The sequence below is a fragment of the Petaurus breviceps genome, unplaced genomic scaffold (assembly GCF_028583685.1).
Source record: "Petaurus breviceps papuanus isolate PSGF00001 unplaced genomic scaffold, PetGlider_PUasm1.0 182, whole genome shotgun sequence".
Lineage (NCBI taxonomy): Eukaryota > Metazoa > Chordata > Mammalia > Diprotodontia > Petauridae > Petaurus > Petaurus breviceps.
In genome coordinates this window covers 3,229,997-3,249,345 of record NW_027185786.1, presented here as the reverse complement: position 1 = coordinate 3,249,345, position 19,349 = coordinate 3,229,997, and the positions used below count along the sequence as shown (strand labels likewise).

The following is a 19,349-nucleotide window of genomic DNA, read 5'->3' as shown; positions in this document are numbered from 1 at the left end:
GGACAAGGGGGTAGAATTCCAAATTAAACACGACCAATCTTCCCTTCCCCGATGAGCTCACTGGCCTTTTGCTCCAGTGGATAACTATAAGTGACATTAATGGTTGTGACCTCTATTTCCTCCAGCCCACAGAATTTCATCCTTCCAAATCACCTTATCATGCAATTGACTTGTCATCTAAATTTGGCCATAGTGATTTTACACAGTGGGACTAAGATCTCCCGGGGGTAAAGTCTTGCAAGGAAAGTGTTGTAAAATTGGAGGCTTTATTTATTTTCTTGAAGCTGGTTATTTTCATCGCGTTGAGGCTGATCTCTGAATGGCTGAAAAGGGAAAGATCTCCCTGGCTTCCAGATAGTACCAAAGCGGTAACTGCTTGTAGGTGTTCTTCCCAGAGGACAGACTGAAGCAACAGTGTGACAGACACAGAAATGAAAGGGAAATTGCAAACAGAAACATATGTATTTTATAAAAGGAAGGCTCCTTTTTGGCTTTGTTTACAGACTGTTGGTGGGTTTTTAAGTATATGGAGCCTCCCACAGTTACCAGGCAGAAAAGCAAAACAGTGGTAAAACCAGCAAAAAGATTCGGATGAACTTAGAGACGAGGGAAGGCGTCTCCCTGGAATAATCATTCACCACCAGTACCTTGGGGTGACTGCCGCTCTGCTGACTTTCCCTCCAGCATATTACACCTTTCTAATTCCCTCCAGAAAAGCTGTCTGCATTAATGAGGAAGAAAAGGCAGGAGCTAACAACGTTTGTTAGCCCAGTTTTTGAAGCTCTAAGTTCCCAACTTTAATCATGTCATTCCCTGCTTTTAATTGAACTCCTGTCCATGTGGAAGGTCTGAGTTTAACTCTGATAGTCAAGTTATTATCGTAGACTAAATCATCATCATGATGTTGTACATGGTGGCTGTCACGAGAGCATTAGCTCTGATCTTTAAGTCCAAACATTCAGTTTCCAGAAATATAACTACAACCCCCAAATCAAAAAACTTCAGTTTTCTTTATTATGGTTAATGGCATCATGGTCAACAAATGTTCATGGCCAGCTGCAGAAGGAAAGGATGTAAGCAAGTGTGACATCCGATCCACAATGAATCCTAAAGCAGGGAGGGACCCACATTTATTAGTGCTGACTATGTGCCAGGCACTGCACCGAGGCCTTTACAAACATTCACCCATTTGGTCCCGAACCAGGAGCTGGGGGGACTAATGGCCCCCTCACCTTATGTTGACAGGAATCCAAGCTTTCCAGCCTGTTGAGGGGTCACCCAGTGGCTAACTTTTGGGAGAACATGGTGGACAGTCACACTAGATGGGTGGGCTCTGAGGAACCTCTCAAGTTAATGCCATCCCAGAAACCCCACTTCCCACTCTGACTCCATCATGCTTCCATGCTTACTTTGTGGTGAACTAGAAAGCTTTCAGGTGCCCATTTAACTCAATAAATGAGAGCTTGTTTGTAAAATAGGTTAGATTTCTTTTTGGAATCTTTTTCAAGGGAGTGATCAGAGGATTGTTTCAATTTCCATTTTACCCTCTGGTTCTAGAATATCAGGGCAGTTTTCCTTGATAATTTCTTGAAAGATGATGTCTAGGCTCTTTTTTGATCATGGCTTTCAGGTAGTTCAATAATTGTAAAATTATCTCTCCTGAATCTGTTTTCCAGGTCAATGGTTTTCCCAACAAGATATTTTACATTGTCTTCTATTTTTTTCATTCTTTTGGATCTGTTTTATAGTATCTTGATTTCTCATAAAGTCATTAGCTTCTATTTGTCCAATGGGATAAAGATCAAATCCTCTGATAATTCTATGAATATACACAGCACTGTGGTAAGGAAATAGGGGCAGGAATAGCGGCCATTTACTCAGCCCTAAAATCAAACTAGTAAAAAGATCAACTTGGTTCTAGAAGACAAAGACATATTCACAACACTCTAATTCTGACAGCACAACTCAGCATGGAATTTGGAAACCTGGATGCTCAAGTTTCCTTTTCACATTGGAAAACTCTGAGATCATTCCTCATCTAGGATTCTAAGTGACAAAGATTAGCTAGCTCTGGGAGCACTCTGGTGTGTTCAGGGCAGGTCTTCCTTGTTCAGGTGGGGTGTGGGGAGGATGTGGGGGGTGTTCCTGACAGTCTTCAGGAGGAGTTTCTCTCCTTGTTGAAAACAACTGCCTTCTAGTTAATGACCTGAGACTGCAGGCAATCATGGTGAGTTGTTTATTGGGGGAGTGTGAGGAAGGAGAAAAAGACAAGATATCTCCACACTGAACATTTGTTATGGTAAGCTTCTTCAATAAAGCTCTTTGTTCTAGTCTCCACATTTTGATTCGCTGATGTAATAAAGACTGGTAAAAACGCCCTTTAACAACTGTTTTGCCAATTTCAAACACTCTGTGACATCTTTTTAGAAGGAGAATGGAATAAATAGGAGGGAGCTCTAAACCCTCTTGGATTCAAAAGAAGCTGATATGGGTGTCTCCCCTTTAAGAGGTCTACATTTAGCTGACTTTAAGTTTGAAAAAGCCCTCCTTGCAGCATACAAAATAATATTGTTCTTTGAAAAATAAAATTCCATTTCTCTGCTTTTCCCCTTACTCTTTTCAGTTACTATACTAATGATCATGGAAATTAAAGTCAAGCAATAAAGAGATCTTTCCAAGCTAGAAATGTCAGGCATGTGGGTGGTATTGCTTTTCTTTTGATAAAATGAGAAGGACTGGAAGAAAATTACCTTCAGGCAACTGTGGTGAGTTTTTTCCTATATGGGTGTGATTTGTATCCATCCTTAGTTGTACCTCCTGGACCTGGGGACTTGAAAGTATTGCAAACCCTTCACACAAGTCCTTAGAATTCTAACTTGATTTCTACAGTAAGTAGTTTGAAATATTAGGGATCCTTACTTGGGAAGGCTTTTTGTTCAGGCATCCATGAAGGCTACTATAAATTTTTAGAACAAGTAAATTTGTTCTGCCAAACAACTGAGAGAACTCCCACACAGTGGAAGGCCTGCATGGCTATGGTCCATACCCTTCCAACCCATCTTTTCCCAACAGAACCATCCCACTCAAGAATGCAATTCAAGAAACAACAGATAAAATGGGAGAAGTTTTTTGCCCTGTACCAGGTCAGTTAGTCTCATCTGTAGTTCACCTCTAAAAGGGTCCTGGCTAGCCACGGTGTCCTTCAGGCTCTCAGCCATCCAAGTCAGTGAATTTTCTCTTCTTGTAATTCTGAACCAGGCTAGAAGCCGTGATCTGGGAAGCTTGACCCTTCTCCCAGCACTGAAAGTCATTCAACCCTTTCTGGCCTGTTTGAAACAAGCCCCGCTCCAGCTCATCCAGCCGGGCTACCAGGCCGGATGTGTCTTCATTGTAGGCATTCTGAGAGGAGTCCATAATGCGGCGAAAACGTCCAATAAATGTCTGAGGGAGGAGGCAATCACAGTCATCACTGAACTAGGTTGTGAAAAAAGCCATTTCTACTTTTCACATGAATGCTAAACCACCCAAATGGAATGGAGGAAAAGTAAATACTGCCTCAAATTCAGACCTACTTTCACTGAGATTTCTGAGTTAATGACCAAGAGTCACCTACACATAAAATTTTCAACTAGAAATATATGAGATCTAATTAGTCTGGGATTTTGCTTTTGTGCTCGAGAGCAGGGCTTAAGCTTTGGGATCCAACCTTGCCTTTGCTGCTATCTTGTTAGGGCAATCAGTATTTTGAACTAGAAGGAAATTTTTTAATCTGACAATGCAACCCCAGTACTCTTAACTGAAACTACTCTCCTCCCAAGTGACAATGGTCTCTATATTGTTAAATCTGATGATCTTTTCTCAGTCTCCTCTCTTGACCCCTCTGTAGCATCTGACTCTCCTAGACACACTCTCTTCTCTGCTCTTTCCTGGGTCTCCTCCTACCTGTGTGACTCCTCCTTCTCAGTCTGCTTTGCTCTGGGCCCTCTTATCTTCTCTGCTCTCTGTCCTGATGACTTCATGAGCCTCTGCGGATTTAACTCTCATGTCTACGTAGACGACCACAAGGTCTATATATCCAGTCCCAGACCCTCTCCTGAGCTCTTGTCCCATAGCACCAACTGCTCATGGACACATCAAACCTGAATGCCCCATGGACATCTCAAACTCAACACGACCAGAAGAGAACTTACTGCCTTTCCCTTCTAAGCCTACTATCTTCTGAATGTCCTTGTTTCTGTCCTATCCTTCTGGTCTCCCTGGTTTGCAACTCCAGCGTTATCCTGGACTGCGCCCTTTCTCTCATCTCACATATTCAGGCAATAATAACTGGTAGTATGTACATAGAACCATAGTATGTTCCAGGCACTGTGCTAAACACTCTACAAACATTATCTCATTTGAGCCCCATAACAAACCTATGAGGGAGGTGCTCGTATTAGCCTCATTTTATTGTTGAGGAAACTGAGGCAAACAGAAGTGAACTATTAGCCCCCACACAGCTAGTCAGTGTCCGGGATGAACCCAGGTGTTCCTGACTGTAGGCCCAGTACTCCACCCACTGCCCCACCTTGTCCTGTAATCAGTTGCAAAATCCTGGCCTGTTTACACGTCCATCTGTCACTCTTCACAAAGTCCGCACGTTGGTTCATCACCTGGACTGTTATGATAACTTCCTAGTTGGTCCCTCTGCTTTGACTCTCCTCCCCCTATCCCAGGGGCCCTTAACCTTTTCTGTTTCATGGACCCCTCTGGCAGGTTGCTGAAGTTTACAGATCTTTTATGATAATGTTTTTAAATAACTGAAGGAAATGATAAATGTTAGTTAGAGGTTAGTGAAAATAAAGATGTCGTTTTTCTTCTTCTATCCAAGTTAAGTGACACCCTAAAACCTATCCCTGCAGCCCTTGGGCTCAAAGTGGAGTGTGTTTCTTAAATGCACATATGCCCACATTATTATTATACTCAAAAAACTTCCCTGGCTTCCTATTACCTTGAGGATAAGATGCAAATTCTTCTGCTGCTCTTAACCTGCTCCCAACGTGTCGTCTCTGCCTCCCCTTCCCAGCTGTGGTCCAGCTCAGTTGGCTTTCTTTCTAACACACACACACACACACACACACACACACTCCCTCTCTCTCTCCCTTTCCTCTCTCTCTCTCTTCCTTTCCTCTCTCTCTCTTCCTTTCTCTCTCTCCTCTCTCCCCCCTCTCCCTTCCTCTTCTCTCTCTTTCCTCTCTCTCTCCCCTCCCCTCCCTCCATCCCTCTCCTCCCTTTCTATCTCTAGGCTTTTGCACTGCTCCCCACCCCCCCCAAGCTTGGAATGCACTTCCTCCTCCACTGCTGCCAGAGGGAATCCTCATTTCTTCTTCAAGACTCCATTCGAGCACTACTAAGTCATTGCTGATCCCCGGGACTGCTAGTGCCCTTCTTCCTAAACCACTTGGATTTATTGTCTATAATAATAGCTAGTGTTTATAGTATTTTAATGTGTGCAAAGTGTTTTGTGCTCTTACCAGCACCATTTTGCAAATGAGGAAACTGAGGCTGAGACTTTGTGACTGGCCATGGTCTCAAAAAGCTGATCCTGAAGCAGATTCCCTCCACTGCTCTCATGCATTGTAGCCCCAGCTGTCTTTACTGACATATACATACACTGTCTCTCCAGGTGGATGGGAAGCCCTTTGAGGGCAGGGGTGGTTTTTCTGTCTTTGTGTCCCCAGTGTCTGGCTCCTAGCAGCCTCCTAATAAATGCCTGTTAAGGGGCGGCTAGGTGGCACAGGGAATAGAACACCAGCCCTGGAGTCAGGAGGACCTGAGTTCAAATCCAGCCTCAGAAACTTAACAGTTACTAGCTGTGTGACCTTGGATGAATCACTTAACCCCAATTTCCCTGCCCTTCCTCCTCCAAAAAGCAAAAAAATCCAAATGCCTGTTAACTGATTGATTTGATGTCACCTAGTCCAATCCCCTAATTTTACAGATCAGGGCTTTCAACAAGAAATAAAAACCCTGGATTTCTTTTTCTTCTCCTATGTAATGATCATTTATCTCTGCTGACAGGTGGCTATCAGAGTTTAGATAAAGCAACTCAAAAAAAATCAATGGAGACAGAAAACTCACTGGAAAAAAAATCAAATTAAGAAGCCTATTCCTAAAGACCTAGAAAAAGGGATTTTCCTCTTTTCAAAGCAATTTCATAAGCCTGAATTTCTCCCATTGCTATATTCTTTTGTTTCCAATTTCTATGCGCTAATGTTTTCTGAATTAAAATCAGACAAAGCCATTTTTGTTTACTATTAGCAATGAAAATAGCATCATCAATTTATATATGGTAACACCTTGTCAGACAAAACATCTTTGTTTATCCATCAGTCTGTCTGGTGATGTCAGCACAGTCCTCAGGAACAAATGTGTCTAGCCAACTGCTCAGCCCGAGTCAGAAGAGGGAATAAAAGCTTTGGGCTGCTTCAATCCCAAAAAGCAAGTGGGAAGGTTGGTTTGTTAGATAACAGACGAAGGAGTAAGAGTAATTATTAAAAACGATCAAAATATTATAGTATTTAGTAAGGTTAGATGCCAGGAATTTGGGCTTGTCCAGCAAACAGAAAGGACGATGGGAAAAGGAAACAAGAAGCTCACAGACTTCCACTAAGGTCCTTGGACAGGCCATGCTTGGACTAAATACAGGCCTCTGGGACTTGACATCTTTCCCTCTGTTCTGGGGCTTCCTGTGGGTCCCTACCAACTCTTGCTAGGCAAATACAACAGTAGAGAAGTAAGGTTTGGGGGTGCAGACAGAATGGATGGCCTGATTTGGACTAGGGATCAATATTAACTTCACAATTTTTAGTACAAGAATGTTTACCTGCTTCCTGACTATTCTTACATCCTTCTATACTCCTGAAGCAAAGGGACCAGTAGAAACCCAACCTTTAAGACTTCATGTCAGTTACTTGCCTGTAAGAGTGTCTGAGACACATCTGGGTTCTCTGGACTGTCAAAATGCAGGAGCTGAGAGCCAAAGGCGTAGTAGTGGGGGCCCATTTTATGAAGATCAACCACATTGGCATCAGCACTGAACACTGTCCTCCACCCCTCTTTATAAATCTTGGGGAGTTCCACAGAAAGGATCCTTCTTTTGTTATCATAAAGTCCTTTTGCCAGCCACAGAGGGATTTCCAATTTTGAGCCCTAGATAAGAAAATAAAGGCAAAGACTCAGAAAACAGACAAATCAAATACAAAATGCACATAACATAAAAGAGAAACCATCAGATAAGTTCAGCCTTTCTCACTGAACGACTGTCAATAGCAGAGGATTCTGTAATCATTTTCTGAAAAGTGAACTGAGGGGGCTGAAATAATTTTCACAACAAACCAGAGAAAGAAAACTGACGCGCAGTGAATAGAGCACTGGACCTGGAGTCAGGAGGACCTACGTTCAAATCCAGCCTCAGACACTTAACACTTACTAGCTGTGTGACCTTGGGCAAGTCACTTAACCCCAACTGCCCTCCAAAAAAAAAGAAAGAAAGAAAACTGACGAACACATCAAAATAGGCTGAGGAGTGGCTAGGTGGCGCAGTGAGTAAGATCTCCAGCCCCAGAGTCAGGAGGACCAATTCCAGCCTCAGATACTTAACAGCCACACAAAATAACTGGCTGTGTAACCTTGAGCAAGTTACTTAATTCCAATTGCTTTAAAAAAAAAAAAAGAAAAAGAAACAGGCTGAAAACAAAACCTGAGTATAAAGGAAAGTTTCAGCATAATTCAAATCTACCAAGTGAGTCCATCTTTGGAAATAATCTAAATGTTCTTACAGGACTTCCTGATAGTGTTCAATAAACAGTGCAAATGTGAAACACCTGGGCAGGCTGTCTTCCCGACTGCCAGTTCATTCCTTCTGCTGACAACAAGCTCAACAAGACTGGTATTTTTCTTCCATCAGTCTGACTGTACAACTTCCCACCCACTTAAAAAAAATTTTACAAAAGAGACCTGACTTGTATTTATTCCCTGAACTAAATGGTGCCACTTTCCTATTATATTAAATAATTGTATTGATGCACACCATATATCAGTTGGTACCTTAAACTCTAAGGGATCTTTGAATTCACTGACGTGCCCTCCAACAGTAGACAATGAAACCCAAGCCTTGGAACCCATGGTGGCTCTTGCTCACACCTTCCATAAATCAGGGACCCCTTCCACCCACAGGTTTGGAGAAGGGACCTTTCCTCAGACCTCTTCCACATGAGATGAGAGCCAGTTCACATCCAGGAGGTGGAAGGTCTTCTGGGGTCTTACATGTGTTTCTGACCACATCCCCTTCTATCTTCTCCAGCAAACTGTTCCCTCAGTCATCTCCTTTCTGAAAATTTTCAGTCTCTCCACAGACACTGGTCCTTCCCCACTGCCTTCAAATATACCTGTGTCATCTTTATAAAAAATAAACAAAACAAAGCCTTTGCCATCATTCACCATCTCACCTCCATTTCTAAGCCAAACTCCTAAAAAAAAAGGTGCTTTCACTTCTTCACCTCTCACTCACTTGACCCTTTACAAAATGGTTTCTAATCTCATCACTCAACTAAAAATGGCCTTTACCAATGGTCTTTTCCCAGCCCTCCTCCTCCTTGCTCTGTTGGCCTGACCCAGATACCCACTCTCTCTTCTCTGCACTTTGGTGACACAGCTTTCTTTCAATCTCCTCCTGCCTGGATGTCTGCCTCTTCTGTCTCTTTTGCTGGCTAATCATCCATATCATGCCCCATAACTGTGAGTGCACCCCATGGTTCTGCCCTGGGCCCCCTTCTTTTCCCTCCTCACACTCTCTCCCTTAGTCATCTCATGATTATCATCTCTAGGCAGACAACTCCCAGGGCCAGCTTGGGTTTCAGTCCTGAGCTCCAGTCTACTGACTGTTTCAAAGAGCATTTATTACCTCCCTGACTCCCCCCCTCCTCCAACTTTCTCCTTCTCACCCTCCATCTAATCAGTCAACAAATCATACTGCTTTGCCCTCTGTCCTCACGAGGGTCTTCTCTAGCTCAGACCCTCACCCACTCTGGCCTGGACAATCCCAGCTGCTCTCCCTGCCTCACGTGTCTCCCTCCTCTTTCCTGCAGCTGCCAAAGCAATTTCTCTTGAGTGCACGTATCTTGTGGCTTTATTTCCTTACTCAATTAACTCCAGTAGTTCTCAACTGCCTCTAGGACAGGGGTGGGGAACCTGGAGCCTCAAGGTCACATGTGGCCCTCTAGGTCCTCCAGTTCAGCCCTCTGACTGATTCCAGACTTCACAGAACAAATCCCCTTCATAAAAGGATTTGTTCTGCAAAACTTGGACTCAGTCAAAAAGCTGCACCCAAGGACCTAGAAGGCCACATGTGGCTTCAAGGCTTCAAAGGTCTCCACCCCTGCTCTAGGATAAAGTATATGCCCCTTGTTTTGGCTAGTGAAGCCCTTTAGAACCTGGCCCCAAATCACCTCTTTTATCTCATTATACATTACTCCCTTATCCCCAGTCCAGGGTCCAAGAAGATGGACCCCTCTCTGTTCCCCATAGACAGTGCTGCTTTTCCAGGTGCCAGGCTTTTGGTGGGATCATCTCTCAATCCTGGAATGAACTCACTCCTCACATTAGCCCTGCAGAACCACAACCTCCTTTAAGACATGGCCCAAGCACCTCCTTCTGCAGGACATCTTCCTTGAGCTCCCCGACTGCCTGGGCCCTCCAACGCTATCCTGTAGCTAACTACCTTATATTTTGTATTTATTCTGCTATTCCTTATGTATACTCCTCTAACAGGATGAAAGCTCCTTGAAAAGCAGGTTTTGTATTTTTGCGTTTGTCTCCAGTGCTCAGCACATAGTAGGTGTTTCTTAAGTCTTTCTCAATTGACAAATGGACACCATTAGTTTGGTTGCTATAATCAGTCCCTACCTTTCTGTGGTTGTATATCTCTTTGATGATGTACTTTAATCTACTTTTTAAAATGTAATTCATCAGGGGTAGTGTGCTTTAACCTATCTGTACCCACCACCCAGTTCTCCATTCCCTTATAGTGAGCTACAATTTTAATTCCTCAGAGATCTAGTCATACAGCATTACTAGCATTAAAAGATGGGTTTGGTCAGTAGAAGTACTGTATAATTTCCCAAACGCACTCCAACTTTCTTCCTCCTTCTCAATTATTTGCCTAGTACACTGTCTCTCCACAGGATATCTGGAGAGGGTCCCAAAAGTCTCAGTACAGTTTCGAGCTTTAATAAGACTAAACGGGCACTAGAGACCCCCTGTATCTGTCATAGGTACATGTACCAGTTCCCTGGAATATTCATCCCATTGAATATCATAGCCATTAATGGGCATATCCATCCACTTCTTTGGTCTTGCTTATCCCTTCCTTCTGGGATTACTCTCCAATCACACTGCATACATCTTGCATGGGCAGTTTTTTGCATGTTGTCCCTCCCATTAGAGTGCAAGCTCTGCATGTTTTTGCACTGAGTCTGGCACACAAAATAATCATGTTGACTGACTGGGTAGGGGTTTTATTTGATCAACAAGTTCATTTTGGAGGCCCTGCTGTGTTGGGGGCCTTATGCAATGAATAGATCATCTATCTGTAAGCAGGGGCATTGGGAGGACCTTACATTCCGTAGGAAATCCCTCTTCCAAATTCTTATGATGAAGGTTCTCCAGGACAGTGGCACAACCCTTTAACATGTATTTATCCCCTTCTTTTATTCCTCTTACGGAAGGACTGGACAAAGTGATCTCTGTTGTTCTGTCTACCAAAGATAGAACATCTGCATGGCGGAAGATACCTTTTGGGCTTTGAGGATGGTATTCTACTTTATTAAATCAAACGTTTCAAAAAACTGTCGAGAAATTTTAAGTGCAATGAAGTCTCAAATTCTCGGTCCCTTTCAGTCAATTGTGTGATTGTAAAGACATGGTCTGCTGTAGAATACCCTGTGTAAAATCTGGTCTATTCCCTTATCATAATTTTTTTTTTTTTTTGCTTTTTGGAAGGGGGAAGGCTGGGCAACTGGGGTTAAGTGACTTGCCCCAGGTTACAGGGCTAGCAAGTGTTAAGTGTCTGAGGCCACATTTGAACTCAGGTCCTCCTGACTCCAGGGCCGGTGCTCTGTTCACTGCAACACCTAGCTGCCCCCATGATTTTTTATACAATTAAAAAAAATTTTAAACTTAAATACTAAATGAGAAAATTAAAAAAAAAAACCCAACACTGCCATGTACACAGCAGACAATATGAGAGGATTCAATATAAAACCATAAATTTCCATCTCAAGAAAATCTGTATAATAAATACTACACATAGTTTTCAGTGCTGCCCAGCTTTTCTTTGCTTCCTTCTTGGTTTTCTTTTATTCTCTGCTGTGCACTTTTTACTTTATTTTTTCCCTCCTTCCCCGCCCCCACCCTAAAGAAAGCTAAAATTAAGTATGGAGATTAATAAATAAATACATACATATATAAAGAGATATTTATAAACATGCAAATATATACACTCATACACATATATGTAAGAACATACTTCGTTTATTTCCTCCTATCATCTGAAGGTGGATAGCATCTTCCTTTATAAGTCCAAGTCTTTCCATGTGTTTCTAAATTAACCAGTTCTTCATTTTCTACACCACAGCAATATTCCAACCCAATCACATCCTGAGAGACTGTCTATGAAAGTTTTTTTACATTCCTTCTATTCTTGGCTACATAGACTTAATTTATATAAGACAATTTTAATTTAAAATAAAATTTAATTTAATTCTAAAACATCATACTTCCCCTTTTTACACTTCAACAATGCTCTTACCTTATAATATACTTTAAGGTCTGATATTGCTGAATCTACTTCCTTTACATCTTTTTTTCCCCTGGTTTCTTTGAAGTTCCTGACCTTCTGTTCTTCTGAATGAACTTTGTTATTATTTTTTCTCAGTAAAATAATTATTTAATTGGGATGGTGTTGAATCAATAGATCAGTTAGGTAAAACTGTCATTTAAAAAATTATATTAGCTTTACCTACCTAGGAATAATAATTATTTCTTCAATTATTTAGATCTGAATTTATTTGTATAAAAAGTGTTTTATGTTTATGTCCATATAGTTCCTGTGTCTGTTTTGGCAGGCTGTCCAGGTATTTCAAATAGTCGGAAACAATACTGAATAATATTGCTGACACAGTGCAGTTTCTCTATTTTTCACTTTTGATTAAATCTATTTTAACTTTAACTTTGTCTGAAATAACGATTACTGTCCCTGCTTTTTTGACATAACAAACTCTACCCCTGGTCTTTATTTTATCTTTGTGTGTATTTCCTTGTTTTTTTTAACCTTTTCTGAAAGCAATATATTGTTGAATTCAAATTTTTAATCTGATATCCCTTTCCATTTTATGGGTAAATATGTCCCATTCACACTCTAAGCTACGACTTGTAAAGTTTTTCTCCTTCCTATTTTTCCTCACCTCTTCCCCACTTCATCCCCTTGTCCTCTTATTCCTTTCTGCATTTAGAAGATTTTATACCTTTATATATATATATGTATACATATATATAGTTACTTCTTTAACCCGTTCCTCATAACAGTAAAGTTTCAGCACTACCCACCCTCCTGCCCACTAGCTTCTTCTGTATCAATTTTTCCTTTTATGCCTGACTCCTTTTTACCTCTCCCTGCAGTTTTTTTTTAGAATCACCCTATCATACTCAGCTCAGCCCATGCCTTTCTTTAAACTACCCAAATAATGATGAAATCACAAGAATACTGCTAATATTTTCACATATATGAAGGAAACAATTTGAAACCCTTATAAATGGTCCTTAATGTTTACCTTATATTTCTTCTATATCTCCTGTTATAAGTCAAATTTTCCTTTAAATTCTGGGTTTTTTTGTCACAAAAACCTGAAAGTCTTTTGAGTTTGTTAAATGTCCCTTTCTTTCATTCAGGATTATACTTCATTTTTCTGGGTAAGTTACCCTTGTTTGTAAGCTTTTGCTCTATATAGTTTTCCAGGGGGAGTTGGGTGGCACAGTGAATAGAGCACCAGCCCTGGAATCAGGAGGACCTGAGTTCAAGTCTGACCTCAGACACTTGGCACACTTACTAGCTGTGTGACCTTGGGCAAGTCACTTAGCCCCAACTACCTTGCCTTTCCCCTTCCAAAAAAAACCAAACAAACCAACCAAAATATAGTATTCCAAGACCTACGGTCCTTCAACACAGTAACTGCTAGGCATTGTGTAATCCTTACGGTAGCTCCATGGTATTTAAATTGTTTTTTTCTTGTTGCTGCCAATATTTTCTCCTAAACTTAGGAGCTTTGAAACTTAACTATGATATTCCTGTAAGTTTTCCTTGTGGGATCTCTTTCAGGTGGTGACTCATAATTTCATCAAGGATGCTCTCAACAGGTATGAAAATTATTCTCTAAAAATCTGTAGAGATGAGACAGTAGGCACACGAGTCACTTAGTAGTTACTGATATTTTAGCAATCCCACTTTTGACAGTCATGGCAGAATTTTTACATTCATTTGGCATCTTCCTCCTCTTCAGATATCTTGAGAATTGATCCCTCAAGGCCTTGAAAATTATGATTCTGTGGCACAGTCTTTTTAGTGAGCTGCAAGGCCTCAGACTTAAGACACCTTTAATCTGGTCTTGTTCAAATCTATAATATTGTATAATAATAATTTATTTATATAAAGTGCCTAATTCAACAAAAATGTCTTAAGTGCAAAGCACTGGGTCAGGGGTCTGCCCCCAAGCAGCTTATGTTCTGTTGGAAGGATACAACAGCTATATTGCTAAGTGCAAAATATAGATGGAGTAATTTCAAAAGGGAGAGGACACAAACTGGGGAATCTGGAAAGACTTTGTGTCCTGAAGTCTGATAGTCTACCAGAGGCTTAGGAGGAGAGTAAGACACCCAAAGAGCTACAAGTAATTGTATATTATAGCTAAGTGGCATAAAAGAGCTATAAAAAAGGCTAAGTCATTATACCACAGAATGTCATAGTAGAAAAAGACCTTGGCGATCATCTAGTCTAACCCAGTATTTTGAGGAAGAAAGTGAGGCCCAGAGAAGGGTGATTTACCCAAGGTCTCACAGCTAGAGAAATGAGCAGAAGTCTAGCAAGGCTGGAATGGACTCAGTCACAATCTCAGAGTTGGGAGGGACATCTAGGCTACTCTCCAGGGCCTAGGCCACCCCATACCTACAGAGCTGGCCATGTCATGAAAGGTCATCTAGCCTCATGCCATTACTTTACAAAGGAGGAAGCTAAGGTTCCCAGAAGGTAACTGACTTCCTTAAAGTTGCACACCTTATCAGAGGTAGCAGAGGGATGAGGGCCCTGATCTGACTCTGACCAGGACTGGGATTCCAGCCCCCAAATACTGCTTTCCAAAGCCATCCAAGCAGAACTTCTGCCGTTGGGGAACACCACAGCTAAAGATGCAGGAGGAATTGTGAAAGAAGCCATATTGAATACACTCTGAGGAGTGATACTACTACCAGGCCTATGCTCCGGGGGAGTCAAAGACAGAGGAGAACAGAAGAAAATGTATATATTTATAGGTGCACTTTTTTAATAGTCAAGAACAGAAAGAAAGCAGGTTCTTGGTATCAAATGGGGAATGGATGATCAAATTACAGTAGACAGCTTTAACAGAATAACATTAGGTCACAAGAAACTGCAAGAATTAAGGGGAACTTGGGAAGACTCATAATTATACAAAGTAAAGTAACCAGAACTAGGACAGTCATTTACAATGATCACAATAAGAAGAAAAAAGACGAATTCTAATCAAGGCAGTGATTAATCCCAACCTGAAGCAGGTAATGGTGCGTGTTTCCCCGATAATAAGACCTATCCCGAAAATAAGCCCTCCCCTTACTGTGTAAGATTCTTCTAAAATAAGCCCTCCCCAGAAAATTAGCCCTGTTGAGATTGCTACTGTAGTGAAGGTGATCCCCTGCGCTACACGCTACATTACGGTACCCTCTGTATGCACCGTTCCCCCCCCCCCTGAAATGCACGCGGAGCTCTGAGCTGCATCCAATCAGAGCTGCAGCAGTGAGGGCCTCATCCTGTTCTTCCCCAGTGATTTTCTTGCTGACGCCATTGAGAGCAGTGCCGCGGAGGAGAGCTGAGGCAGGACAACATAAGCCCTCCCCTGAAAATAAGCCCTCTGGTGTTTTTCTTTCCAAAAAAATTAATAAGACAGTGTCTTATTATCGGGGAAACACGGTATCAGCAAAGAGGTGGCAGACAGGAAGCATGGAACAAGGCAGTCACCTTTAGATGTTTTGCTTTCATTTCCTAGTCTCTACTTATTCTACTGGTAAGTAGGGATGTCACTGGAAAGTGACAGGGATAGTAAAAAAAAACAACAAAAACATTTCTGAAAAAGACACAAAGAGAAACAATTCCAGCGAAGAGGAAATGAGAGAGTCTCCAAAGACATCTGGATGCAAAGGGCTCTCATTGCCCAGGAGAGGTTTAAAGCTACCAAAGATGGACACGAGGGCAGGGGACCGAGGATGCAGAGAAGAGAGCCGCAGAAGTGTCCGGAGCACTGATGTTCAGTGTGAGCTGAGGTTGGTGGGGCCAGTGAAGGACCACAAAAGGCTTAATGTCACTTAAAGGTCAATTGGGGACAAGAAGATAAAAGGACAGAATCCCAGCTCTCGGTGGATGGGCTGATGAGAACAGACAACACAAAATGCAGCTATTTAGCTTAAAGGCTGCTAACAAAGCAGGGGACACCAAGGCAGGGAGACCAGCTTAGAAAGTGATGGACTCATTCCCAGAGAGACATCAGAAAGCCCCAGCTTAGGGCAGCTGCGCCCTGAGGAGAGAAAAGACAGTGAGAAAGACGTTGGGAGAGGCAGAATGGATAGAGCCTGCAGGACAGGGAAGGGCTGGGGATGATGCTAGGCTCCCAAACCTGGGGGCAGCGGGATGGTGGGCGTCTGCACAGACCAAAGGAGGTTCCAAGCTAGGGCAGATCTGGGTGTAAAGACAAGTTGTATCTAGTTTAATAACAATGTAACATTTACATAGCTCTATGTACCAGGCACGCTCTAAGCTCAAGCATTAGCCTCCTCAACAGCCCTGGGGGTGGGGGCTGTCAACACTGCAATTTACAGAAGAGGAGACCAAGGCAGAGAGAGGCTCGGGTGACGTGCTGGGGTCACACAGCCGGCGTCGGGGGCTAGATCTGAACCCGGGTGTCCTGAGTGCACTGTACCAGGAGGCTGCCATCTTTCACAACTCTCGGTCTGACAGATAAGAAGAGAACTGTCTTGGATTTGGGCTTGACGGGAAAGCTGAGGACCCTAAGCGTGCAGTGCTGGGGTTCATCCTCCTTCTCACCCAAGTCCCAGCCCACTTCTGCAGCACCGCGCCTGGCACACAGAAGGCGCCTAATAACTGCTACGACAATAAACTTGACTTGGCCCAGAGAAGCTTACCGACTCTTCCTCAAAACAAGGTTTTTATACAAAAAACCAATTATACTGAAATACAAAATATTTTCTTTAAAAACACCTCGGGTAAAGAACCCCTTGGATCTTTTTAAAGAAGATATTTCTTTGGCCTCGGACACTTACTAGCTGTGTGACCCTGGGTAAGTCATTTGACTTTTGCCTCAGTTTCTTCATCTGTAAAATGAGCTGAACATGGAAATCGGAAACCTCTCCAGTATTTTTGGCAGGAAAACCCTAAATGGGGTCCCGGAGAGTCCGACTGGGCAGAAACGACTGACCCACAACAAAAAGATGAATACGGGGACTCAATACAAACTGACGCCCCGGTGCCCCGAACTTGGAATTGCAGGTTCAGGAAACAAGGGAGGCTAGAAGCGCTTGTGCGCACGCGCTCCCCACCCACCGAACATGCGCGGCGCTTCCCTCCGCCCCTGACTACAACTCCCACCATTCCGTGCGGTACAAAGCCAGGAAGGCGTCCCTCACGGCGCCCTAGCGCCTGCAGGGAATTGTAGTCTTTGCAGAACGTGGGTTGGGAGCGTTACCTCCGGGATGCCAAGCTCGCTCTCTCCGCCGCTGCCTCCGCTGCTGCTGCTGCGCTCCAAACAGAGGCCTCCCAGGCGGGGCAGGAGCGTCTCGGTGCGGGCCGGCAACTTCTCGTGGGACATCAAGATGTCGTCGAGGGACAGAAAGTTCTCCTCCGGCCCAAGAGCCCCCGACTCTACCGGGAAATAGGCCTCGGACATGGCGGCAGCTTCCCCGATTCTGCCCAGACAGTGCAAGAAGACCCGGCGAGCGTGGAGGCGGACGAGACCGGAGCGCCCTTCGAAACTCCCGCTTCTCGTCGCGACCCAGCGCCAGTGACGGGCCAGGCAGGAGCAATATATCCACCACAGGGAACTATCGATTCTCCCAGGCCAAAGCAATCGGCCCGCAGACGCACTCTGGGCTCGGTGGAGCCAATGGGACCCAGAGCTCATCATTTTATTTCGCCAAGTACAGAATTGTTTCAGAGAAGAAAAAAAGAAATATAGCAGGCCTGAAAGTTAAAAGATGCAGTTGCCATGTATTGCATCAATAACTTTATGGTACTTGCTCAGAAATAGAGTGGTGGATCACTGGAATAGATCAGGTGCATTACACACGGTAGTAAATGGCCATAATAATGTAGTTTTGAAGATCCAGGTTTTGGGGAGCGAAACTCACTATTTTGCACCTGCAGAACGGTTTGGTAGAAGCTCGGTATAGAACAACCTCTAACTCCGTACATCAAGATAAGGTCAAAATGGGTACAGGATTTTAGACATAAAGGGTGATATGGGCAAATTAGGGAAGCATGAAATAGTTTAACTTCGAGATCTATGGATAAGGGAAGAGTTTATGACCAAACAAGAGATAGGGAGCGTCATGGGATGTGAAATGAATGATTTGGATTACATTAAATTAAAAAGGTTTTCCATAAACAAAACCAATACAGCCAAGAAGAGTAGAAGGAAAGCAGAAAATTGAGAAAAAAAATTTACAGCAAGTTTCTCTGATAAAGCCTCACTTCTCAACTATATGTAGATAACTGAATCAAATTTCTAAGACCACAAGCCATTCCCCAATTGATAAATAGTCAAAGGATACGAACAGGCAATTTTCAGACAAAGAAATGAACATCAAGGCTAGACCCTCCACCAGAAAAAGATTAGGACTTGCTAAAGACTCAGATAATGGTTAGCATTTTTTAGCCATAAAGTATTTTTAATTAAGGTATGCACATTTTTAAGACATACTACTACTACATAATTAATGGCCTACATTTCCACTATACACAGTATAGTGTAAACATAACTTTTATATGCACTGGGGAACCAAAAAAAAATTGTGTGATTCCTTTTATTGCAATATTCACTCTCTTTGTGGTGGTCCAGAACCTAGTCACACCATCTCCAAGGTATGTCTCTATGGAACTGGGGACTATCTAATACTAGTAATGCATACTCCCTAATGGAGGCTGCTCAAAGGATGAAAACAGACAACATATGGACAAATTGTTAATAACAATATGAAAAAAATGTTCAGGTTCCATAATCCAAAAAGCACAAATCAAGTCAGCCTAAAGATCCTCACTAGCATGGCGAAAGTAGCCAAAAGATGATTAAATTCAGTTTGGCAGGGAGATGAGGAAATAAATGCACAGGTTGTGGGTGTCATAGCAGATCTGAGCAAATGTTTTGCAGCACCACAGTAATATCCAATAGGAGTCTATAGCCAGTGCTTTATCATCAAAGTCTTAAGGGAAAAAGGGGACCTGTCTGGATAGAAAATATTCCTAGCTGCTTTATTTGTAGCAGCTCCTCCCAAATGGGAAACTGAGGCTGAGTATTATATCCACTGGGGAGCATTTCACAGATCATCTAACCCAACTCTCACATTAAAAAAAAAATTATTGGCATCTTTTGTTTTTTTCATCACCAGAATTTCTTTGAGTATCTTCCTTCTCAGGGAGCAATTCCATTTGATAAACAACATTTTTAAAAAGAAAAGAAGAGAAAAAAAAGCCAATATACGAAATAATCTGATAATAAATGCAATGTACCATACCCATGGACCTCCCATTTCTGCAAAGGAGAGGGGTGGGGTATTTTATATCTCTTCTACTGGGCCAAGCTTTTCTGCAGTTCTATGACATTTACTCTTGATTGTTTTGTACTTTCCTTTTACAGTGCTGTAGTTCTTGGGTGTGTTGTTTTCTTGGCTCTATTTACTTCTCTCTGTATCAGTTCAGCTCAATCTTTCCTTGCTTCTCTATAGTCATCATATTCTTCATT

The 19,349-nt window shown here is 42.5% G+C and overlaps 1 protein-coding gene across 1 annotated transcript; it reads right to left on the bottom strand.

The window, feature by feature from the left end:
* Positions 1-991: 991 nt before the first annotated feature.
* On the bottom strand, positions 992-18,920 carry GINS3 (GINS complex subunit 3). The gene is made up of 3 exons (XM_069087607.1): positions 17,079-18,920; positions 6,958-7,191; positions 992-3,441 (listed from the first exon to the last, which is right to left on the bottom strand). Exons 1-3 carry the CDS (start codon positions 17,514-17,516, stop codon positions 3,211-3,213), a joined length of 903 nt encoding a protein of 300 aa, XP_068943708.1. The 5' UTR covers positions 17,517-18,920; the 3' UTR covers positions 992-3,210.
* Positions 18,921-19,349: the final 429 nt, after the last annotated feature.

Excerpts from the sequence above, each read along its gene's own strand:
- GINS3 (XM_069087607.1), bottom strand. The coding sequence starts at position 17,516 with ATGATGAGCTCTGGGTCCCATTGGCTCCACCGAGCCCAGAGTGCGTCT. Across the intron at positions 7,192-17,078 it reads GCGAGCTTGGCATCCCGGAG|GGCTCAAAATTGGAAATCCC; the intron begins GTAACGCTCCCA and ends TTTCTTATCTAG. Across the intron at positions 3,442-6,957 it reads TGTCTCAGACACTCTTACAG|ACATTTATTGGACGTTTTCG; the intron begins GCAAGTAACTGA and ends CTCCTCCCTCAG.